This window comes from Abramis brama (genome assembly GCF_963993115.1).
Source record: "Abramis brama genome assembly, chromosome: 13".
Taxonomy (NCBI): Eukaryota; Metazoa; Chordata; class Actinopteri; order Cypriniformes; family Leuciscidae; genus Abramis; species Abramis brama.
Window position 1 is genome coordinate 1936071 of NC_139975.1, and position 26255 is coordinate 1962325.

A 26255-nucleotide genomic window follows, 5' to 3' on the forward strand; every position below is an offset into this window, starting at 1 on the left:
ATAGAATGAACGGCGGGGGAGAAGCTTTTGCAATGCAGCTGCCTGTTTAGCAGCTTCCTGAGATTTAGCTACCGCACTGTTTACTGCATCACCAAATAAACCAACAGTGGAAACCGGAGCATCTAAGAGAACGTGCTTTTCTTTCTCTTTTATATCGCTCAGATTGAGCCACAGATGCCTCTCAGTGGCCACCAGGGCTGCCATAGACCGCCCGATTGATTTAGCGGTCTCCTTGGTGGCCCTGAGAGACAGATCTGTGGCTCTGCGAAGTTCAGCCACTGTGTCAGGACCAATTCCCCCGCCCTCCTCTAAATCCCCCAATAATTCTGCCTGATAGGCTTGCATAATAGACATCGTATGCAGACACGCTGCAGCTTGACCAGCGGCTGCATACGATTTATGAACCAGAGATGATGTGTATTTTACTGGCTTAGAGGGAAGTGAAGGAGCTTTCAGGGAAGATGCCGTTGCTGGAGAGAGATAGCTCGCAAGCGTCTCCTCCACCTTCGGCATCTCCCCATAACCATATTCTTTATATTTATGAATGGAAGAATAGTGGGATGTTTGTGGTGCATACACTCTGTATGAAACCGGTTTTCCCCACGATCTCGACACCTCGGTGTGGAGATCGGGAAAAAACGGAAGGCTTCTTCGCTGAGGCTGTGTACGAGATGGCAGGAAGCGTTCGTCGAGCTTGCTTTTCGAACGAACGTCCTGCCTATCCTCTGGCCACTCAATAGATAATCTGTGAACTGCTCTAGTGACAACATCGAGCAATTCCTCAAAAGCGTGAGACTGAGGTGGCGAATCCTCAGACTCAGCTTCAATACTAACAACGTCCAGCTCCTCAGAGCTGGACAATTGCAGTACTGGTGCCTCCACCGGGGGGGAAGAAACCGCAGCGCGTGCTTCCACACCCTGATGAGAGGCACTGGATCTATCAGAAGGATGCTGAGATAAGGCAGAGCCCGTCTCAACATCCACTGACAGATCCATCTGCGAACCCCAGGACTGAGATCGACGCCGTGCCTCGGCAGCGGCGGGACCAAAGCCCTGGGGAACGTGGTCGGGATTGAACCGAGCCAAGCGGGATCGGAGCGTACGCAAAGGAAGCGCACAGCAATGCTCACAGTCACCACCCTCGAGTGCTGACTGGGCATGCTCCTCTCCCAAACAAACAACACAAAGAGTGTGTGTGTCACCTCCCGTTAAATAACGCGGGCAGGGATGGACACACACTCTAAACTGCTGCTTGCTCGCCATACTGAATAATATATATATATCAGACAACACCAAATAAGACAGACAGATTTCAACACAGAGCGCTACTGAAGACTCAGAAAGCTGTTGTTTCCTGCTTCAGGCCGGCTTTTATAGCTTCCTGGTACGTGACGTCACCCGCCTCTGACGTCCCGCTACACCATTGGACTGATTTTACATGTGCTTCAAGACGTCATCACGCAAAGCGTTCCCATAGCGTCAAACTCGACGCAACGCGAGTTCCCTTGAAAGGGAACTTTAAAGATATGAATTGTAAGTGAAATCGACAGATACAAAAAAAGATAAAGTGCAATAAAATATACACTTAATGTACACTCAGTGTATTCTGGACATGTTCTTTCCACTAGACTGAAAGAAGGATGGATGTTATGGAGGCAAAATGGAGCAAAAACTCAAAATTGACCAATGCATAAAATATTTATATACCAGATTATACCCCAAAACTCACATTTCTCACAGATGGGTCCGGTGAAACCCTCCGTACACTGGCACTGCTGCCATGACCACATGTCCAGACACGTACCGCCGTGTCTGCAGGGCTCGGACACACACACACCCTCCAACCTGGGACATCTGTGGACGAAACACACACAAAACCCTTCAGCGGGGAACATCTCAGTCCATGGAGTCCATGACTCCAACATTAGCATATATGCAAACGAGTCTTACTGATTTCAAAGCAACAGACACCTGAAATGAAATCAACACTATTCAAACTGCTCCAGAAAATTCACACACAGCGCTCAAAAAAAGACTTCAGCCAGCTAGAGACAGCTTTCATTTCGCATTCACAGAACTCCAGCGAGCTGAATGTGTGTGTGTGTGTGTGTTTGTGTGTTTGGTGACGGACCTGTCTAGGATGCCGTGTGAAGCCAGAGCTTGAGACGGTTCCAGCGGGCGTCCGTTGACAGCGAACTCCATGATGCATCCAACGAAGTCGTGTGTGTCCACCTGACCTTTCCGATGCAGGAGGGCTTCGATCGAGCGAACGCCCCCGACAGACACACGGTTCGGCTGAACATCCAGAATCCTGAGACATGAGACATTATCAGACAGCGCAACACTCAGCTTACAACAATAGTGACAAATCTTTTAAACCGGACTGACCGTAGGAAAAGAGGTTAAGTGATATATACACTGCAAAAAATGCTTTTCTTACTTAGTATTTTTGTCTTGTTTCCAGTCCAAATATCAAAAAAAAATCTTAAATCAAGATGCATTTACTAAAGTAGTAAAATGCCATAAGATATTATGTCTTGTTTTCTGGGGAAATAAATCAAAATTAAGTGAGTTTTTGCTTAAAACAAGCAAAATTATCTGTCCATGGGGTAAGAAAATAATCTTGTTTCTGTTTGAATTAAGATTACCCCATGGACATATAATTTTGCTTGTTTTAAGCAAAAACTCACTTAATTTTGATTAATTCCCCCGGACAAGAAGACAGAGTTAGATCTTTTCGGATTAAGAAAACAATTTTACTCATCTAGTAAATGCATCTTGATTTAAGAATTTTTAGATATTTGGACTGGAAACCAGACAAAAATACTAAGTAAGAAAAGCATTTTTTGCAGTGTACTATATATATATATATATATATATATATATATATATATATATATATATATATATATATTTTAGGGGTGTAACAATACACATATTCGTATTGAACCGTTCGGTACGAGGCTTTCGGGTCGGTACGCATTACAAACCGAACAATTGGTTGGACTTTTTTCCTGCCGGTGCGACCAAAATTTTATTAGCAGTCATGCTGGTGCAACCACTACATCAAATGACAAACGTAATGAATGCGGAACGAAACTGCGCTGCTCATTTGTGCTTCACGGACCGTTTATGGGTTTAGACCAATGCAGCAAATGCTTTGAATTCGCCACAGAAATAATAACATCGCTGTGAGATCCAGTGAGAAACATTCACATTTCCCCGTTATTAACGCATCAAACAGTGCTGACATGGAAACCAGGAGAAACACTGTGCCGTTAATGAACTATAATAATAATAATAATTAATTAATAATTATAATAATTCCTTACATTTATATAGCGCTTTTCTCTGCACTCAAAGCGCTTTACATAGAAGGGGGAATCTCCTCAACCACCACCAATGTGCAGCATCCACCTGGATGATGCGACGGCAGCCATATTGCGCCAGTACGCCCACCACACACCAGCTTACTGGTGGAGAGGAGACAGTGATGAAGCCAATCAGTATATGGGGATGATTAGGAGGCCATGATGGACAGAGGCCAAGGGGCAAATTTGGCCAGGATGCCGGGGTTACACCCCTACTCTTTTTCGAAGGACATCCTGGGATTTTTAATGACCACAGAGAGTCAGGACCTCGGTTTAACGTCTCATCCGAAGGACGGACTATAGGCTTTAAGTCCACAGTCAGTAGTCATAGTCAGTAGACGGACTATAGGCTTTAAGTTAACTATAGGCTTTAAGTCCACAGATCAGCAACATTCACCGTGGATTTACTGTGGTAACACTCACTGTAAGCATGGAAGTTTGGCAGGAACAGTAAAATGCTTTCAAGTACGTCACACATCTTTTTCCAGCACTTCAAAACTCAAATATTATCATATTAAATGTTATTTTTAATGTGATGACCGAAACATTATTTGATCATCCTTCAAAGATTACCCCCATTTATAAAACTAAAAGTTTCAAGATGTAGGAAAACTCACACTTATTTAAAAATAAATGTTCTTTTAATATATATATATATATATATTATATTTATATATTTTATATATTTTAAATTCAAGGAAATTTCTCCGGCATTTCTTTTCTTTTTGTATCGAAAATGTACCGAACCGTGACACCACTGTGTTGTATTGAACGATTATATATAAATGATATCAAATGAGTTAACATCTGAATGTGTGTTTCTCACCAGTCAGTGTGAACGGCCACGTTGCTGACAGCACAGTATCCTGACTCCTGCTCCTCTCCACACAGATCAACAGTGAGAGACGCCGCCTTTAACACAACAGAAACACACATGTGAGCAACAGGGAGAGTTTCTGCATTTCTCACGGTTACACTGGTGCATTAGACTCCAGCTTCATTTTCCATTTGTGAATCGGCATCAGTGTTGACAGTAAATCCAAAAGAACTTTCACATGTATTTCTAAATCAGACTAAAACCATGTTGGAATGCATTTGTGCAATAAAGTAAAGAGTATTTGTCGAGTTTATTACAAGCCTACAATACAGTGTTCATGCATTTGTGTATTCATGAACGAGGGTTTCATAACACTATTTTATTGTTAGCCATTGTTACTCATATGATGTCTTTATCAGTTGTGTGGTTGTGGATTCATCCTTCTCCATGAACCAACGAAGCTCCTCGGATGAAACTATCCTAATTCTCCAGGATAAAAACGACACCCAGATGCTGGTAATAAATTACTACAAGACATTCTGCATTCTGTCCTGTCCTCTCGCTGCTTTATGAGTCCTGAGCAGACATTCGGGAGAAAAACATCTCAGAGGCGCAGCTACGAGGACAAAGGCATGACATCATACAACAGCACAACCTCAACGTTCAGATAATCCCGACACTTCACTTCCGCTATGGAGGAATTTCAGCCTATAAACAGAAAATCCTGCTCTAACAATGGAAACAAGTCGTGTTTGACTGCTAAGTGCTGATAAACAGTTTCCTGAGCGGCTCGAGCGTCTGTGCATCGCATTAATGCCTCCCTGCACTTCAAAAAGACTAAACCAGACCACAACGTGCTCGCTTTTCCAGGAGTCACATGTTTCTGCAAACCGTTTCTAACAGGGGAAACGACCGCTTTTAAAAATGAGTATCAAAAGCACTTTAGTGAAGCAGAAGTGCGTTTATGCTGTGAGTATTTTTGTCTCGTTTCCAGTCCAAATATCTAAAAATTCTTAAATCAAGAAGCATTTACTAGATGAGTAAAATGCCATTTGATATTATGTCTTGTTTTCTGGGAGTTTTTCCTTAAAACATGCAAAATGATCTGCCAATGGGGTCAGAGAAATAATCTTGTTTCCGTTTGAATTAACATTATTTCTCTTACGCCATTGGCAGATAATTTTGCTTGTTTTAAGCAAAAACTCTGATTTGATTTTCCCCCCAGAAAACAGGACATAATATCTTATGGCATTTTACTACTTCAGTAAATCCATCTTGATTGGATTTTTTTATATATATATATTTGGACTGGAAACAAGACAAAAATAGTGAGTAAGAAAAGCATTTTTTGCAGTGCAGAGGAAACGATTGTTTTTAAAAATGAGTATCAAAAGCACTTTAATGAAGCAGAAGCATGTTTATGCCGTGATAACTTAGGTCTGTAAATGCTTTAATAGCGTCACTCCACGGCTAGACTACGACTGAAACTGGACCCACCTGAGGTCAAAGAGGATTCTCAGAGTCTGTGTATTTAAATATATTTGGCTTTGAGCTGCTTTTGTGGAGGGCGTTTGGAAACACATGCAGTGTGTGGGTGTGCAAGCAGATTTCTAATTTACTATTTATAATCCATCAACCTCCTATGTTGCTACACACAAACTAGAAACAAGTGAAGAGCAAAAACGTGGCAGTGGACCAGCTCTCGATAAACTCCGACTCTCCTGTAAACAGAAAAACCATGAGCTTGAGGCGGCGTGCCAGAATCCAACGCATCTGGCTGTGGGGTAAACTAGGACATCTTAACTAAACAAAAGTACCCTTGACTGTCAGAGTTCGGCTCTCTCCACGGGGGAAAACAAGGGGCCATGTATGACTTTAACATCTGCACAAGCTCACGTCTAGAAAGAAAAGAAAGAAAAAAGAAAACGGCCCTACAGAACCACCGAAGTGACCCACATCCGCTTCTCCAAACACACAGATCAGGTTCTCTTTATTGCACCGTCGGGACTGGGTTCTCATGACACACGACTCTACACGGCCTTCAGTGAGGCCCACAACATTTTCAGCCTATTTTTCAGGAAACATTCGTTGGATCGCACAACGGTGAGGTGTTGCAGTAATGCCTGGCGAAGACTTTTTACATGCTTTTTAATTTAATCAAATAGCATGTAACATTTTATTTAATATTCAACAATATTATTGATCCGCCTGCATTGACACCGTTATATGAAAACTGAACTGAGCTGGACGATGACATCACGGTTTTCTCCAGAGTGGCTATAAATGAACTAAATGAATAACTTTTTTACAACATAGATTAACCATCACTGAACTTACTTAAGCTGGACTGTGAACTTAAGCTGGACTGTGACGCTATTTTCTTCTGGAAACAAACTTTGATGCATTATTTTCCTATTATCTCTGTAAAGCTGCTTTGAAACACTGTATTGTAAAAAGCGCTATAGAAATAAATGTGACTTGACTATTTACAGACAGCTGTGATCGAAGAGTTTAGGCTATCTCAGATGCATAATACTCAAGCCAAATTATCAAGAAGCCTTAGTAAAGCATCTGCACCAAAACACTCCCATTTCCACCAAACCTGTGAGATCTCAGGAGAAACATCTTCATGACCTCATGTTAACTTTGGGTCCTTGCAAACGGATTGATAGACAGACAGAAAGGACTCACCATTCCTGCCCTCCTGGCGATGACTGTGTGGAATTGGCCGTCTGAGACCCTGATGGTGGTCATGAGCTTGTAAGTGCCGCTCCCCAAGTTAAACGAGAACCTTATTTTGCCTTCAAAGATCTCGAGGGCCAAGAACTCCGCCTTGTCGCCGGTCTGGTTGTCGTGATTGTACATGAGCAAGGCGTTTTCCTTCAACGTGGCAAACTTAATGTAGATGTAGTTGTTGTTGGGGTCGAGGCTGGGGAACTCCATGTAAGAGAGCTCCTCGAATCCATAACTGTTCAGTTCACAGTGCTTTCCAAACACACCTGCGGAGGGAGAGTGATTTACTGTCTGTGTGCGGCGAAAGAATTTCTTGCAGTGAACAATTCATGGCAACCCATGACATTCATTGTACAACACACACACATAAAAAAGGTTGAGCATTTACCGTATGTGTCAACTGACAAATTCACACTGCAATTCATTTTCTGTAATCTACAACACATTGTTTTCTGCATCTTCCGTTACAGTCTCTCTCTCACACACTCATAGTCCAGAATTGATAGCAGCATTTGTAGGACCCTGAACTAGTCCTGGGGCTGAAATGATGACTTACCAAAAGGACAGTGACAGTAATAGCCTTCCACCCGGTTCTGGCAGGAACCCCCATTAAAACAGGGGTTACACTCACAGTAATTGATGATGGAGTCACAGGCTTTCCCTGAATTCATGAAACAACACCAATGAAAACAATGAGATGAGCATAAGCATGACACACAAAAAGGACTGTTCTCACATGGGGCTCCCAGAACCCCCAGTGGTGCACTTTATCTTTCTAATACAAACAATTTAAATTTTTACACCTTGTAAACGGACCCACGTTTCTAAGAAAGAGAGGGTGAAAGTCTGTTATGAAGGTATAAGCTGTGCACGTATACATCAGCTGCACTGGTTCTGGGAGACCCGTAAAAAGGTGCTGATATAAAACACACACAAATACACTATGACAACAACAGGATGGCTGGACACACAAATGATCAAGCATAAACTTAAGTTGAGATCTTTCCTTTTCTGCTTCCTGAATGCCGTGCTATAAAACAAATGGCACGATGAACGAAAACTCCATCATCACTAGCAAAACTGGAAGTGTGGGGTTCAGCTGGAGTGCATGCACACTACTGTAAGTCAATAGGTGTAATTCTCTAGCAGCCTCATTTATCTGGGGCCTCCGATGTGAACACACTGCAGTCATTTGTTATGATCAGAATAAGAAAAGAATCATAATGACTCAGAGCCTGAAACAAAACTTCTGTTACGGCTCTATTTTGAAAACTATGTCCAAAAGCTACAGCCAACACCTGCCCAAACAGAGCCGATTCAAGCTAAGGCCATCACACATGGTTTTTCTAAGTCAACAATCACAGACATAGAGTCATATTCATATACAAAAACTGATTTTACAATCACCCCAATCATGTTAAAATTGTGTATCTATCATAAGAGAAGCTACATTCATTTATTCAACAAAAGAACCTGATCTTTTGTACAAAAGATAGCTGAATTTAAAAATGAATGCAGATTTGTTTCTATGACTTTTTTTTTCAATGCCAGATGCTCCTTAAACTCTTTAAAGTAACCAAAACTGCACAGCACAGGTGAAATCTGAAGGCGGTTTACAGCCATATCCTTATTAGGGTGAGAATTTGAGCATCTCCTTTCATTAAAGTAAACATGACAAGTTGATTTGCATCATAGCTGATACCTCCCAGTCTGTGACCCTAAAAGCAAACTGCATTTGGCAAAGGCCACTGTATGCTTGGGTTATAACACCCCTCCAATTACTTAGAAGCAAATATTTTTCTTGGCCTAAAATGTTAACAAACTTGTGTGCAAGCTGCCTGTATGCGCCTGGCCTAACATCTGTGGTTGTGTGTACTGGTAAAGTGCAAATGATGAAAGACTTTACCTGCAAATCCAGATTTGCACAGGCAGTTAAATCCCCCGGGGTAATTCTGGCATAGTGCCCCATTCTGGCAGGGGTTCGAAAGGCACTCATTGACATCCCTCTCACAAGCCATCCCAGTGAAACCTTCTGGACAGGAGCAAGAGAATCCCCCCACCAAGTTGTGGCAAGTTCCACCATTGTGGCAAGGTGTTGGCTGGCACTCGTCAATGTCCATCTCGCAGAGGGCACCAGCATATCCAGGCCTGCAGTTACAGGCGTATGGCTGTAGGGGGCGATTTGACACGAGAATGATCGGGACGCTCTCCTCAGTCTTCATGTCTGGTCCAACACCCAGCCGCCTTTTGCAACTGCCCCCGTTTTGACACGGATTGTGGGAGCAGGGATCATGGTCCATGGAGTCGATCTTAACTCCACTTTGTCTGAGCAGAATTTCCTTGATGCTCTGGAAGAAAGTGGCCACTCCACTTGGATTGACGTACTGCCCATGTCCGCGCTTGACCGCTGCCATCAAGAAAGTGCTGTTGTTGAGTTCAAACACCCCATAAATCTGCACTCCGGTGCCTAAACCGGCTAGCTGTGAATTGGCGATACGCAGGAAACTGAGGTAGTGATTGGTTAGGAAATTGCTTGCGCTTTGGGATATTACACGTATAAGGATGCTGTTGTCCACTGTGGCATTATTGAATCCAATGAAGAAAACACGTACATGGCTGTTGACGGCATCATGGACGCCATCACTGCTACGCACTGATAAATCAAAAGTGCCATCTGTGGAGCGAGTGTTTGAGCTGAGGTCACAGGTACCTGTGGGAATGCTAAAGAGGGCAGCCGCCGGTGGAGTCAGAGAACACTGGAACGTGTCTTGTATATCTGGATCCTGTGGCTTCACCACCCCCAGTGATCCTCCAGGGAACATATTTCCAAAATAATAGACGTAGATCTCTACAGAGCGAGACTCTGAGGGATTATCATTCTGATCATTGACTTTGATGTGGACAGTTCCGGTCGAGGACATCTGAGGAATACCAGAATCTTTGATAATCACAGAGAGGTAGAAATCACTTATCTGCTCTCTGTCTATCTCCCTGCTGGTGGTCAGCTCACCGGTATGACTGAGGGTGAAGTAGCTTGATGCTGCGCCAGTGTTGACAAGGCTGTAGGAGAACGGGCCTTGATTTGGAGCAAGATCTGGATCACTTGAACTGAGCGTCATCACGGGTGTTCCTGCCCTCTGGTTCTCCATCACCTCCCCACTTGTAGTCACCAAAGTCGGTCCATTATCATTAATGTCCTCCAGGGTCACAATTAAAATGGCACTGCCGGTGGCAGCTGGAGAACCTGAGTCTACTGCCAGGATGGTGAGGTTGTACACTGGGATGGTTTCTCGGTCCAGTTCTGATGCCACAGACACCTGTCCTGTCTTAGGATCGATAGTGAAAGTACTTCTTTCATAGTTGGCAGCAATGGCATAGGTGAATCTGCTCCAGCTAGGGACAGAATCTGAATCCTCAGCACTGACGAATGTAACCAGGCCTCCAGGAGACAGTCCCTCATTAACCTGAACATCATAGAGTTCCTGGGTAAATACTGGAGGATCATTGGCATCTAGAACTGTAATGTTCACAAGCACCTCATCAATATCTGCCCCTCTTATGCTTCCTGCATTTTTAGCTAAGACTTTGAGTGAAATCTTTTCTTCTTTTTCACGATCAAGTGGTCCTGAGACATAGATCTGACCTGTCTTTTTATTAATGCTAAAACCCCTTTTTCTGCTCCTGCCAAAAATCAAGTAATACACTACGCCATCTTCTCCCAAGTCCCTGTCGCTAGCGAACACCTCCCCAATGACTGTGCCTTTAGGTGCCGCCTCTGAGACCTCAAAGTAGTATTGCTTTGACACAAAACGAGGGACATACTCATTAGCACCTTTCAGCTGAATGTTAACATATGCGAAGCTGCATCGTTCCTCATCTGGAACGTTAAAGGCTTTGACAGTCAGGTGATACACCTGTTTAGCTTCATAGTCCAGGAAGCCTTGTGTGGTGATGATTCCTGTATTGGGGTCAATAATGAACAAGTCACTGTCTGATGACTGAATGACATATGCCATCAGGGCATTTGGCCCAGAGTCTTTATCCGTTGCATTCATTTTTACTACAGTAGTGCCACTGGGAACATTCTCCTGCACGACTGGGAAGTACTCAACAGGGTCGAACACTGGAGGGTTATCATTTACATCAGTAACATGGACGTTAACTGTAACATAGCTTGTCTTGGCAATCCACCCTCCATCTGTTGCAGAAACTCTGAGTTCATGCTTCTGTTTTGTCTCATAATCCAGTGGCATTGCCAGGGATAAAACGCCCGTTTGACTGTGAACTGAAAACAAGCCGTCGTCATTACCTGAGGAGATGCTGTACGTAATCAGGCCGTTCATTTGCTTGTCCTTGTCCTTATCTCGTGCTGATAGGGTGCGGATGGCCGTGCCGACAGCCAGACCTTCAGACACAGTGACTGTTACTTGGTTCTGTGAAAACTCTGGAGTGTGATGGTTCTCTTCTGTAACAGCTATTCTGACTGTTGTCTTAGCGGACAGAGGAGGGTTCCCTTTGTCACTTGCTGTTATTTCAAGCAGGTAAACTTTATTAGTGTCTGCAGTGAGTGAGGACGCTACTATAACTGATCCAGTTTGTTTATCCAAGCGGAACTTGCTTGAACTGTTGCCCCCAGATACTGAATACTCAATTTCAGAGTTCAGGCCAAAGTCCTTCTGATCATGGGCTGTGACTTTGAGTAGTTTGGTGCCGACTTTTACACTTTTAGTTACAGGAGTGAAGTAAAAAGAAGATTCAAACATGGGTGGGTTATCATTGCTATCAACAATATTTATGATAACTGTGGTTTCGCTCATGAGCGGCTTGATACCTCTGTCTGAAGCGGTGACGATGAAACTATGCCGGTTTACGTTGACGTTACTGTGGCCACTTGAGTTTTGATACCTTAGCTGCTGTTTGATGAAGATCTCGCCAGAGCTGGAGTTGATTCGGAAGTACTCTGTTTGAGATCTGATAAAGTAAAATATTTTACCGTTGAATCCCTCATCAGGATCTGTGGCAGAGACTTGAGTCACAATGGATCCAACCTCCGTCAGCTCAGGATAGTCTAGGTAATATGACGGCTTGCTAAATCTTGGAGCATTATCATTCACATCTGTTACAAATATTGTGACGTCTGTGCTAACCGCCCATCCTGAATCATGTGCTGAGACTTTGGCAATGTAGTGGTCTGTGTCCTCTCGGTTCAGAGGTCTACTGATAGTGATGTCTCCTGTGCTGGGGTGGATGATGAAGGGAATACTCGCGTCGCTGATGGAGTATCGGCTTATAGCGTTAGCTCCTGCATCCTCGTCGGTGGTGGTTACTCGGGTCACAGTGAAGCCCACTGGTGCATTTTCAGGTACAGTGGCACTGAAGATTTTGGAGAATCTGGGTGCATTATCATTAACGTCCAGCACACTGATCAAGACTTTGACTGCCGTGCTTTTCGGAGGGCTGCCTCTATCCGTCGCCTTCACTCTCAAAGAATACTGAGCGACCTTCTCTCGATCCAGTGGCCGTGTAGTGCGGATTTCACCAGTTGCCCGGTTGATGCTAAAGCTGTTTTCTTTGTTGCCATCAATGATTGCAAAGTCCAGTTGCCCGTTTGGTCCGCTGTCCTGGTCGAATGCAGAGACTATAAGCACACGTTGAGGTGAGAGGTTTTCTAGAATATCAGCATGGAATGGCTCTTGCTTGAAAACAGGATGGTTGTCATTAACGTCCAGCACTGCGATCTCTACTTTCTCATAGGCCGAATAAGGAGGAAAGCCTTGGTCTCGGGCCTCTATCCACAACACGTACTTCTCAATATTCTCATAGTCCAGAGGATTTTTGATAGACAGCTCTCCTGAAAGTTGATCTATGTGGAATGCATTGTCCAGGTTTCCGCTTGCAATATAGTACGACAAAGGACCTGCCCTGGGTGATGAGCCGGTCACCTTAGTTACAACAGTGTTTGTGGGTTGGTTTTCTGGGAAGGTGAAGGATTTCTCCTTGAGTCTAATATGGGGAAAGTCTCCTCCAGTAACGAAGCGAACTGTAACTGTCGTGCTGTCGGTTTTGGGGTTGGTGCCTCCATCTTTTACATGGACTGTGAAGGTGACCTCTGAACTCCCTGTGAGTTTTTCATTGGCAGTGATGGCACCTCTTATCGGGTCTATCTTGAACTTTTCTGAATTGCGTCCGGTGAGCGAATAGTGAAGTTGAGCATTTGAGCCGTAATCTTCATCTGTTACTGTGACCGCAAAGACCAGTGAGCCTGCCAACAACACAACAGAACTGATTAGATGCTGATCAGACAGACAAAACTCAATGAAACCACAAACTCCTGCCACAGAAGACGCACCTGTAGAAGTAGAAGCAGGAATATGCGTGACATATGGATGATGGTGAAACCGTGGAGGGTTATCGTTGATGTCGGACACCACCACGGACACTGTGGCAGAGCTGGATAGCGGAGTGGGTTGTCCACCGTCCGATGCCACCACCAGCAGCTGGTAACTGGCCCGCGACTCACGATCCAGCAGGGAACTGGTGATGATCAAGCCTGTGGACGGGTTAATGGAGAACTGACCATCCCCACCACTGAGACTGTAACTGTAAATCACAAACACAACAGATTCAATATATGCATGGAGACCAAACCTTGTTATTCGCCAACTACCCACATATCAAGAGATTTGATTCAGATATGTACATTTATGCATTTAGCAGACACTTTTATCTAAAGTGACTTACATTTCATTCAAAGTACACATTTTATCAGTGCATGCTTTCCCTGAGAATCAAACCCATCCCATGATGACCTTGGCATTTCTACCACTTAAGCTACAAAAAGGATACATTTATTTAACGTTTCTGTCCGTACTGTGTCAGCACCAGCCCCATTTCTTATAAGCAAAACTTTATTCTCCAAGTTTGTTATCCTATGGGTGAGGGGATTAATTCTTTATTCATCTTTTTGTTTCTTTCATAACTCGCACAGCATGTTCTCTCAGCTAAGCACCAGTGAACCCGCACTGATCAGAAACACTACATTCGAACCGTCCCCATGCTGTTTTGAGTTTCCGTGAGGTTCATTTTCGGGGCCCGTGACACAAACTCGTTCTGACAGCAACATGCACACATGGCAACTTCACCGCGCGCTTGTGTCAGTGAGACGGGAATTCCACAAATTACAGAACAAAGTGTGACAAACAACTCGAGCGAGATGACAACAACATCATCAACAGTCACGCAAGTTCATGAGCGACACATGATCAGTGAGAACTATGATGTTGCACTGATTGAAGGGGCTGGTTCTGTGAAGTATTAAGAACTGATGTCTTGTTTCCACCAACTGGACTCTGATCTGTCTGTCATGCTTCATTATCATCCTCATTAGCACGTTTTTGGGAAAGTGGAACACATTGCCCCCCGTGAGCTCAAGCAGGGGCACTTTACAGATACATGATCGACTGCTAGTGTTGTATGAATATGTGTGTGTGACGTGGCTAAACATTTTGGTAACACTTAACTTAAAGCCCTTATGTATAATGTATTATAAAAGTATTTTTAATGCAGCAATTCTGCCTTGTAATGCACCTTACATTGCATTGTATGGTCTCATGAATAATTGTAACCACAGTTATGATACATTATAATACTTAACTATTCACTGAACACGCCTTTAGAAAGAATAATGCATTAAAACACATGGATTATACAATATATATACAAACAACCAATTTCAGAATCTGCAAATATTATAATGCATTTTAACTTTGGTTACAATTATTTATGAAAAGACATAATGTGTTATAATGTACATTATAAACACCCTTATAATGCATTATACACAAGGGCTTTAAGTAAAGTGTTACCAACATTTTTCTTTTAAAGAAAGAAAAAAATCACCCAATCATATAGAGACTAAACATCAAAAAGTAATATTGTAAGTTTGGTTTCAGTATTGTGTGTTTTACCTGATCACTCCATTGAGTCCGACATCCGAGTCTGAGCTGTTGAGCATCAGGACATCCGTTCCAGTGGGAGCATCTTCAGGAATAGTCGTGTGGAAAGACATCGAGCTGAATGATGGGATATTATCATTCACATCACCAACCAGCACCACCACAGTCCCAGAACCGCTTAGAGATGGTGATCCTACAAACACAAAGAGAAAAGCATGTTTATCAATATATATGTGTGTAGGGTTGGGATTTGGGAGTCGAAAATCGATTCCAATTCTGGAAATCGAATACTTGAGGTCAGGAATCGGATACTTGTTATAAAAATAAAATTCGATTCCTTTGTGAGTATTTCAATATGACTTTAAACCATTGGAGTGTGAGACGACTTGCGCGCTGTTTTCTGTGTTCATGTGTATCAGTATATTGGATCCGTGCAGCTCTTAAAGGGACAGCAGCCTAATATTCCTGTCTATAATAACACTAATATTCCTGCTCTATAATAACACTAATATTCCTGTCTATAATAACACTAATATTCCCGCTCTATAATAACACTAATATTCCCGCTCTATAATAACGCTAATATTCCCGCTCTATAATAACGCTAATATTCCCGCTCTATAATTACACTAATATTACAACAAAAGACAAAGAGAAAATTCACTCATTCTTCACTGAATATCTTCTGTAACTATATTTGTAATGTATATTATACTTATAAAGTGCAGTGTTATTTTACATGTGATTACAGTTTCTGTCCCTGAATATCTGAAAATCGTAAAACACTGTTTATTTCAATCGTATCTTTGTTCAGTTGTATTTTACTTTACTGAGTGTTTAATAATGCTTAAAATTTATATTAGTTGGGCTAGTTGTTCTTCTATGGTATTTTTAAACCACAGGCAAACGTTTCTTGTGTAAGTGTTCTTGAGCCTGTTGATTTCTGTTCATGATATTCAGCAACAATCAAATGTTTTGCAATAAGAGTAAATGTTAACGATATCTAAGTTTTTTTATTTTATTTAATTTTTTACCTTATTGGAATCGAAATTAGGAACCGATAAGAGTCGGAATCGATAAGCAGAATCAAAATTATAATTCAATTATAAAGTTATAATTCAAACGATAGCCAAATCTATATGTGTGTCTGTGCTGCTTCTATGACTTAATTCCAGAATTAACACTCATCAAGTGAAAAATGACTTTAGCAAGTAAATAAAACTGCATTATGCACCAGTTGGCCGGTAACTTTTTTAGAAGATGCAACATGTCATGCCAAGGAAAGATTTAAATGAACTGTATTGTATAAATTAAAATGCTTTCAGTCGAGTTCGGACCCTTCTTAACTCATTAAACACAGATGGTTTGATATTCTCGCAGCACAGATTAACTTCTCAATCCTAAACATCTCTGTGTAAAGCCCGAGCTGTAGCGGGTGCCATCTGTCTGCGCTCCTCATCCCATCTCAGGCTCACCGCGTGGCACAAGCTCTCAGGAATGTTTAAATATATCAGGATCGTTGCAGGGGGTGGAACAGTTTACAGATGCAGTCCTGCTGTTTAAAGCAGTGAGGCGCACGCAGAAACACTGCTGTTCTCAGCCTGTGAGGAGAGCGTCCTGCTAAACGAGTAGCAGATGACGAGCAGCACGGAGAGCTGCAGTGATTCAAACATCTCCCTGCGTTTAAAATGAATTTGCTCCATGCATAAATTCAGCCTCTGATAACATCGTGCGGCAACAGCGATGCACAGAAAATCCTGCTCGTAAAAACAAAAGGCAGAGGGAAGAAAAATGGCCGAAACTTTTCCCCTCGTCTGAAACCAATCTGAGGCTTTTCTCAGAGCATGTTGTTCCTGAGGGATTAGCGTAACTAATAACACATGCTAATTAGCTGCTAGCACACGCTTTAATCGCCTCATCCTCACTGCGAAGACAAAGAGATTAACATGGTGTCAGATTAGCATTTATCTGATGAGCACAAAGAAACGTGTGTGTGGGTGTGTGTGTGTGTGTGTCTGTGTTTCATTCAGAGACGTCCAGACTTGAAACATTGTGACCCATGTCTGATGAAGATCCTGAGAGAACGTCTGCTGTCTCATAGTTTAAGAACAAAACACACGCACACACACACACACACACACACACACACACATACACACACACACACGCACACACACACACAACAAGCCGGTTTAATTAGTTTGATCTTCATACTGTGAATGCAAAAACGTTGCACACTGTATTATAATGAATAATAATTAATGATGTTGTGCAAGTCAATTATGACTATTTTTGGTGCACAAAACCTTGACTAACATTACAAATGGAAAAGTATAAAACTGCAAAATTGAAGTTGCCACTTTACTAACTTTTTAACTTAAAAGCACAGTCTTAAAAGTTAAAAAACGTGAGATCCAGCAGTCAAAGATTCCATCTGACACGTGCACACGACACATGATGGGCTTATTGATTACTCATATTGCTTAAGTGTGTGTGGAATCAGCCGCTGACTCAGACACACACACTCTCACACTCATACACACACACATATACGCGCACACACACACACATTCACCACAGACACAGACACACACACACTCATGCACGCACACACACACACACACACACACACACACGCACACACACATACATAAGTGAATACTCACACACAGACACACACACACTCACACACTCTCATCACACAGACACACACTCACACACAGACACACACAGACACACAGACACACACACACACTCTCTCTCACACAGACACAGACTCACACACACATGCACACACACAGATACACACACACACATACACACACACACACACACACCCACTCTCACACACACACGCAGACTCAGGTGTGTGTGAACGTGACAGGAGTGCATTACTCATCACTCAGCTGATTATCAGACATCAGATCCTCTAGTTATGATGAGGATCATAACTAGAGGATCAGCCGTCTGATAATCAGCTTAGTTCCTCTGTGTTCCTGCTCTCTCTCTCTCTCTCTCTCTCTCTCTCTCTCTCTCTCTCTCTCTCTCTCTCTCTCTCTCTCTCTCTCTCTCGGGTTTAATGAGTTCATGATGAGCGTTCACCGCTGAGTCTCGTGTTCATACAGCGAAGCGATCAGCATCAGCTACACTCTATCAGGGCCTGATGTTCATGTGAAGAGTTTCCTATATTGATTTTTCACAGGTGTTTTTTTCTTTAATTTCTTACAGAAAACATCAAGGGAATGTTCAATTGTCTCATTTTGCAAACATTATGGGAATGTTGCATTTGAATTTTCTCTGAAAGTTTTGAAACATGTAGTAACTTTTAAAAAACATTAGACGAACGTCTAACTAAAAAAAAAATCATAAAAATGTTCCATGAACGATGTATAAATAATGTGTTTGCGTTTTGAGAACATTATAACATTGTAAAAACCAGATAACATTGAAGAAATGTTCTATTAATGTTACTGGAAGAACATTTGTTCATAACTTTGAGAGAACATTCTGATGAAACTATTTATTAAAAACTGAAGATCATATTTATTCTTATGGTTCTGAAAGTGTTTCACAGCGTTTCTGAGGGACGTTCTACATCGAGAACTGCAGTGTTGCTTTACTCTGATTATAGATTTATTAATATTTTGAATTAGCTTTTATTTTTACACCTTTAGTTTTCATGTTCATTTATGTTTTAAATCTGAGTAATTTCATTATGTGCTTTTGTCTTTTTGTTTTTACACTGCTTTTTAGGTTTCATTCATTTTTTATTTGTTTTCTTCTATATATTTCCAGTTAATAATTTCAGTGCTTCAACTTCAACTTATTTCAGTTTATTTCAAGGCATCATTTCCAATTGTTCTTTAGTTTAAGTTTTTTAACTAATATTTATATTTTATTTCAGCTTTATTTAAATGAAGAGGAATGTTTATAGTGGTTCTAGTTTTAGTAATAACCCAGAAACTCCTTCACTTCCTCGGCATTGTTCAGTCCTGTTCCTGTTCTCCAGGATTCTGCTCCGCTTCGACTACAGGAAGTGACATCATTACCTGTTTACGAGCGTGACATCGAGCGAGTGTTTGGAGGAGAGCATGAACTCATGTGTTGAAGTTATTAATGATCAGAATATCTGTGTTTGTGTGACCAGCCTGATGTTTGTTTGTTCATCAGTAAGAACAAGAAAACAAGACAGAACACTCATGGCTGAAAGGAAACACACACACACACACACACATACACACACACACACACACACACCTACACGCACACACACACACAAACACACACACACACACACACGCACAAACGCACACACACAAACGCAAACGCACACGCACACACACACACACGCACACACACACATGCACACACGCACACACACACACACACACACCTACACGCTCACACACTCGCACGCACACGCACACACACACACACGCACACACACACAAACACACGCACACAAACAGACGCACACACGCACACAAACACAAACACACACAAACGCACGCACATGCACACAAACACACGCACACAAACACGCACGCACACAAATGCACGCACACACACACATACACACGCACACACACACACGCACACACACACGCTCACACACACAAACGCACACGCACAAACGCACACGCACACACACACACACGCACGCACACACACACACACACACAAGCACACACACACACATGCACACACGCACACGCACACACACACACACCTACACGCACACACACACCTACACGCACACACACGCGCACGCACACGCACACACACACACACACACACACAAACACACGCACACAAACAGACGCACACAAGCACACAAACACACACAAACGCACGCACATGCACACAAACACACGCACACAAACACGCACACAAATGCACGCACACACACACACGCACACACACACGCTCACACACACAAACACACACACACACACTGCATTATTAGTCAGCACACGAGCAGATGTGTTTGTGTGTGTATATTTGGCTCAGATCATCAGTTTCTATAATTCTCCTGATCTCGTTGTGTCAGATTTACTGCTGTTACAGGAAAACTGATGAATCCACTCAAACACATGAAGACACAGAATGAAGAATCTCATGACCTGAACATGTGCGGCTCATGTTTCACAAGAACATCAGAGGAAATTATGAGATATTCTTGATATTCCTCAAAGAAAATGGTAATGAATAGAATTAGATTTTTTCAACTTTGAATTATTTCCATGCCAATTTTACTTACATTTCTTATTACTGTAATTTGAAAAATATAATATTTGATTTATTTTTTCTTTGTAATTCTCATTATATTTTCAATAATTATTATTGAGGTTATTTATAATTTTTTGTATCGTTTTTATTTTATATGTCTTTTTACTGTAATATGAAAAAAGAAAAAATAGTAAAAACATTATTGTAATAGAATTGTAATGTAAATCAGTGTAATGTGAAGGAGATTTTGAGGAGAAAAGTGACCAGGTTTAAGCCACAGAATCAACGGCACAGGCGAGTCACATCAGGACAGATTCACTTGTTTCCACTGTCCTCGTCTGACTCCAGATTAGATTATAAACCGAAGGAGTGTGTGTGTGTGTGTGTGTGTGTGTGTGTGTGTGTGTGTGTGTGAGTGAGTGAGTGAGTGAGTGAGTGAGTGAGTGAGTGAGTGTGTGTGTGTGTGTGTGTGTGTGTGTGTGTGTGTGTGTGTGTGTTTCGATGACAGAAGCACAATGCTGTATTCATGACTATCTATGATGATAAACCGGACTGAACTCAGAGATAACTGACTCACACTGACTCTCTCTGCTTGTCCTTCTGAACTGTGATGTTCGTTCACTCCCACAATCTACAAATTCACATCCAAGAGCTATTATCGTTAACTAACACCAAAACTAAAACCATATTCAGCAATGTTAAATTATATTTGTATATTAATAATAATAATAATAATTAATAATAATAAATAACTTGAATAAAACCAGATACTGTAATTCTGATGTTAACATTTTCAGGTTACTGTTTTTTTACTGTTTTTAACCCCTCCTTGAACTGCCACCTTACCGTGGTGGAGGGGTTTGAGTACCCGAATGACCCTAGGAGCTATGTTGTCTGGGGCTATATGCCCCTGGTAGGGTCTCCCAAGGCAAACAGGTCCTAGGTGACGGGTCAGACTAAGAGCGGTTCAAAAACCCTTATGATGCAAAAAAAAATGAGGACCGTGACGTCGCCCGGTATGGCGCTGGCCGGGGCCCCACCCTGGAGCCAGGCCCGGGGTTGGGGCTCGTATGCGAGCGCCTGGTGGTCGGGCCTCCCCCCATGGGGTCCGGCCGGGCTCAGCCCGAAGGAGCGACGTGGGGCCACCCTCCCGTGGGCTCACCACCTGCAGGAGGGACCGTAAGGGGCCAGTGCTAAGTGGATCGGGCGGCAGTCGAAGGCGGGGGCCTAGACAACCCGATCCCTGGACGCGGAATCTAGCTCTAGGGACATGGAATGTCACCTCTCTGGCGGGGGAGGAGCCTGAGGTTGTGCGTGAGGTTCAGAGATTCCGACTAGAGATAGTTGGGATCACCTCTACGCACGGCTTGGGCTCTGGAACCACACTCCTCGAGAGAGGATGGACTCTTCACCACTCTGGAGTTGCCCATGGTGAGAGGCGGCGGGCTGGTGTGGGTTTGCTTATAGCCCCCCAGCTCAGCCGCCATGTGTTGGAGTTCACCCCGGTGAACGAGAGGGTCGCTTCCCTGCGCCTTCGGGTCGGGGATAGGTCTCTCACTGTCGTGTGTGCCTACGGGCCAAACGGCAGTGCAGAGTACCCGGCCTTCTTGGAGTCTCTGGGAGGGGTGCTGGAAAGTGCTCCGACTGAGGACTCCGTCGTTCTACTGGGGGACTTCAACGCCCACGTGGGCAGCGACAGTGACACCTGGAGGGGCGTGATTGGGAGGAACGGCCCCCCTGATCTGAACCCGAGTGGTGTTCTGTTATTGGACTTCTGTGCTAGTTACAGTTTGTCCATAACGAACACCATGTTCAAGCATAAGGGTGTCCATCAGTGCACATGGCACCAGGACACCCTAGGCCGGAGGTCGATGATCGACTTTGTGGTCGTTTCATCTGACCTCCGGCCTTATGTCTTGGACACTCGGGTGAAGAGAGGGGCGGAGCTGTCAACTGATCACCACCTGGTGGTGAGTTGGATCCGATGGCAGGGGAGGAAGCTGGACAGACTCGGCAGACCCAAACGTACTGTGAGGGTCTGTTGGGAAAGTTTGGCTGAATCTCCTGTCAGAGAGATCTTCAACTCCCACCTCCAGCAGAGCTTCGACCAGATCCCGAGGGAGTCTGGAGATATTGAGTCCGAGTGGACCATGTTCTCCACCTCCATTGTCAACGCGGCCACTCGGAGCTGTGGCCGTAAGGTCTCCGGTGCCTGTCGAGGCGGCAATCCCCGAACCCGGTGGTGGACACCGGAAGTAATAGGCCGCTGTACGTGAGCTGTATCGTTCAGTTTCGTTCCACCAAGTGGGGCACTAATTTTTCTTTTGCTCAATATGTTCAACGTTAATAAAAGGTATCCAAGCAAAAAGTTCTCCACGCATTATCCTGCAGTTAATGAGAAATTGTAATTTATTGGCGCACTATATTGACTGCGTATTGAGACATATAAAACTGTTGAGCTAGATTTTCAACCAATCAGCATCGAAAATGTAAGTAGGTCACAGCCGAAATCAAGCCAATATCACTACGCACATGTAAACATGGAGGAGGACGTAAGCAGCGCATCTTCATCTGATAGCGGCGATCAAGCTCGATTAACACCCATAAAGTGTATTCTTCATGTCGGAAAAGATGGTGGGAAAGGTCCGCAGCCCTTTACTGAAGTCCGATGGGGAAAAAAAAATCAAGCAATGTGCGTAGGAATGGCTCAAAACGTCAGACACTACGGAGCTAACGTTAGCTATTGCTAATAAACATGTTGCCCTCCTGGACAAACCGGTCTCTGATGTCCCAACAACTACGGGTTTCACCCGGCCTGCTATCGGCGTTTTATAGACGCTTGACTTGTGTGCATGTGCGTGATGGGTAGGTTTAGGGGTCGGGTTAGTGTGTGTGTGTGTGTGTGTGTGTGTGTGTGAGAGAGAGAGAGAGAGAGAGAGAGAGAGAGGTGGGTAGGTAAATAAATAAATCAAAATTAAATCTTGTTTACAATAATCATTCCTGTGAATATGTACATGTAGTGCAGTTACTGCTCGTGAATGCAAATTAACAATTCACCATTAAATTTGTTATTTTTAAAAGTGTTGTTTTTTTTTGTATACTTTTGAGTTTAAATTGGAGTTTGGGGGGGGGGTTGCAAAAAAAACTTGCATCACAATAAGTGTATTGTGATTGTCAAAACATTTTAGTAACTAAACTGAATTGTATTAGGTTTAGTGACAACATGTTACAATGTTTATATGGTACAATTTCTGGTAAGCTAGGTTTTTTTTTTTTTTTTTTACAAATTTCACGATTTCAATTCAATTCTTGTGATTTGATTTAATATTGACTCATTTGAATAAATATTAGGTACACAAGATAGGCGTTCATTTTTCTCAAGAAAAAAAAATACATAGGCTATCAGCTGGTAGTATTATTTAAGGTTAAAAATAACTCAAATTAAATATAATGCGTTTTTTATTATAATAACAACTTTATTTAATGATATAAGTACAAATATAATAAATATGTAATATAGTACACATATTTAGCAAAATACTCTCATATAGCTCTTTTTCTAGCCAACTAACGTGCCTATATTATGGTCATTAAATGGCTTTCCTGAGGTAAATGTTATGTGACATAATTGTTCTCCAGCTGTTTTATTGACCCCTTTGTTTGATTGATTGATCGATATTATGTATGAAGAATATACATTTCGGTAAGCTGTACTGTTTCTTTCAACATTGTTCATTCGTGTTTATTTACTATTAGCTAGTAGAGATGATCGGGTAACGTGCCGCTAGGGATCAATTACAAACACCAAAACGGTATTTATTGTTTGAATTTCGTAATAAAATTGACAGAATCTGAGAGCTGAGATTTTTTTCATATCATAACTAACCTGCTCTGTCTAGTCTGTCGGTCTCCGTGTCCTCTTTACTTCGCGATTTTTCTGTGCGTGAAAAAATGGATGTGTGGCGTGAGAGTGTGTGAAAAGTGTCAATTGCGTGAGTCTCACGGTGAATGCGTGAGAGTTGGCAGCTCTGTTATTATATTTTGGCTTAATTCTATTTGTTATTCAGATTTTACCTCAAATATTACCTTTGAATTGGAACAACATAATGAGAAGTAATTGGGATATTAATGCTACAGTAGAAGTTTTCTTGATAATCTTATCATGTTGACTGTCCCTATAGATTCAGGTATATCACACATTTCAAACTGGTTTATTTTGTACTTCAAGTGGTAATTCGGCATTTTTGGGTTTATATGATAAACAGGTTTGAAAGTGCAAAATTCCCTATGTTTTCCCTTTTTTTCAAAATGGGCACCTTTAGCATAATTTTTCTCAAAAACTGCAAGGTTGTGTGTGGAGAACTTTTTCCTAAGGAATCTCTATATATTTCTGATGTTAAAAAAGTAAGTAGTGCCCCACTTGGTGGAACGAAACACTATTTCTAGGCCTCTTTTAGGCTACCGACAGCGGCCTATCTCTCTCTCTCTCACACACACACACACTAACCCGACCCCTAAATCTACCCATCACACACATACACACAAGTCAAGCGTCTATAAAACGCCGATAGCAGGCCGGGTGAAACCCGTAGTTGTTGGGACATCAGAGACCGGTTTGTCCAGGAGGGCAACATGTTTATTAGCAATAGCTAACGTTAGCTCCGTAGTGTCCGACGTTTTGAGCCATTCCTATGCTTGATTTTTTCCCATCGGACTTCAGTAAAGGGCTGCAGACCTTTCCCACCATCTTTTCCGACATGAAGAATACACTTTACGGGTGTTAATCGAGCTTGATCGCCGCTATCAGATGAAGATGCGCTGCTTACGTCCTCCTCCATGTTTACATGTGCGTAGTGATATTGGCTTGATTTCGGCTGTGACCTACTTACATTTTCGATGCTGATTGGTTGAAAATCTAGCTCAACAGTTTTATGTCTCAATATGCAGTCAATATAGTGCGCCAATAAATTACAATTTCTCATTAACTGCAGGATAATGCGTGGAGAACTTTTTGCTTGGATACCTTTTATTAACGTAGAACATATTGAGCAAAAGAAAAATTAGTGCCCCACTTGGTGGAACGAAACCCTATTTCTAGGCCTCTTTTAGGCTACCGACAGCGGCCTATAAGGGATGCCGTCAAGCTGAAGAAGGAGTCCTATCGGGCCTGGCTGGCTTGTGGGACTCCTGAGGCAGCTGATGGGTACCGACGGGCCAAGCGGACTGCAGCCCGGGTGGTTGTGGAGGCAAAAACTCAAAACGACCACAAAAGGCCTGGGAGGAGTTCGGTGAGGCCATGGAGAAGGACTATCGGTCGGCCTCAAAGAGATTCTGGCAAACCGTCCGGCGCCTCAGGAGGGGGAAGCAGTGCCCTACCAACGCTGTTTACAGTGGAGGTGGGCAGCTGTTGACCTCGACTGGGGATATCACCGGACGGTGGAAGGAATACTTCGAGGATCTCCTCAATCCCGCCGTCACGTCTTCCATTGAGGAAGCAGAGGCTGAGGGCTCGGAGGCGGACTCGTCCATCACCCAAGCTGAAGTCACCGAGGTAGTCAAGAAACTCCTCGGTGGCAAGGCACCGGGGGTGGATGAGATCCGCCCTGAGTACCTCAAGTCTCTGGGTGTTGTGGGGCTGTCTTGGCTGAAACGCCTCTGCAGCATCGCGTGGCGGTCGGGGACAGTGCCTTTGGACTGGCAGACCGGGGTGGTGGTCCCTCTTTTCAAGAAGGGGGACCGGAGGGTGTGCTCCAACTATAGGGGGATCACACTTCTCAGCCTCCCTGGGAAAGTATATGCCAGGGTACTGGAGAGGAGAATCCGGCCGATAGTAGAACCTCGGATTCAGGAGGAACAATGTGGTTTTCGTCCCGGTCGTGGAACACTGGACCAGCTCTATACCCTCTACAGGGTGCTGGAGGGCTCATGGGAGTTTGCCCAACCAATCCACATGTGCTTTGTGGATTTGGAGAAGGCATTTGACTGTGTCCCTCGCGGCATCTTGTGGAGGGTGCTCTGGGAGTACGGGGTTCGGGGCCCTTTGCTAAGGGCTATCCGGTCCCTGTACGACCGGAGCAGGAGCTTGGTTCGCATTGCCGGCAGTAAGTCAGACTTGTTCCCGGTGCATGTTGGACTCGGCAGGGCTGCCCT

General features: G+C 43.2%; 1 protein-coding gene across 1 annotated transcript in view; it reads right to left on the reverse strand.

The window, feature by feature from the left end:
• The window catches only part of fat4 (FAT atypical cadherin 4), a 109794-nt gene that overhangs the window by 13846 nt on the left and 69693 nt on the right, over positions 1–26255 (reverse strand). Inside the window, 8 exon segments of the mRNA XM_084132595.1 lie at positions 1730–1854; positions 2132–2311; positions 4198–4283; positions 6880–7187; positions 7478–7582; positions 8828–13183; positions 13271–13521; positions 14889–15069. Coding sequence (XP_083988721.1) covers positions 1730–1854; positions 2132–2311; positions 4198–4283; positions 6880–7187; positions 7478–7582; positions 8828–13183; positions 13271–13521; positions 14889–15069 — 5592 coding nt within the window.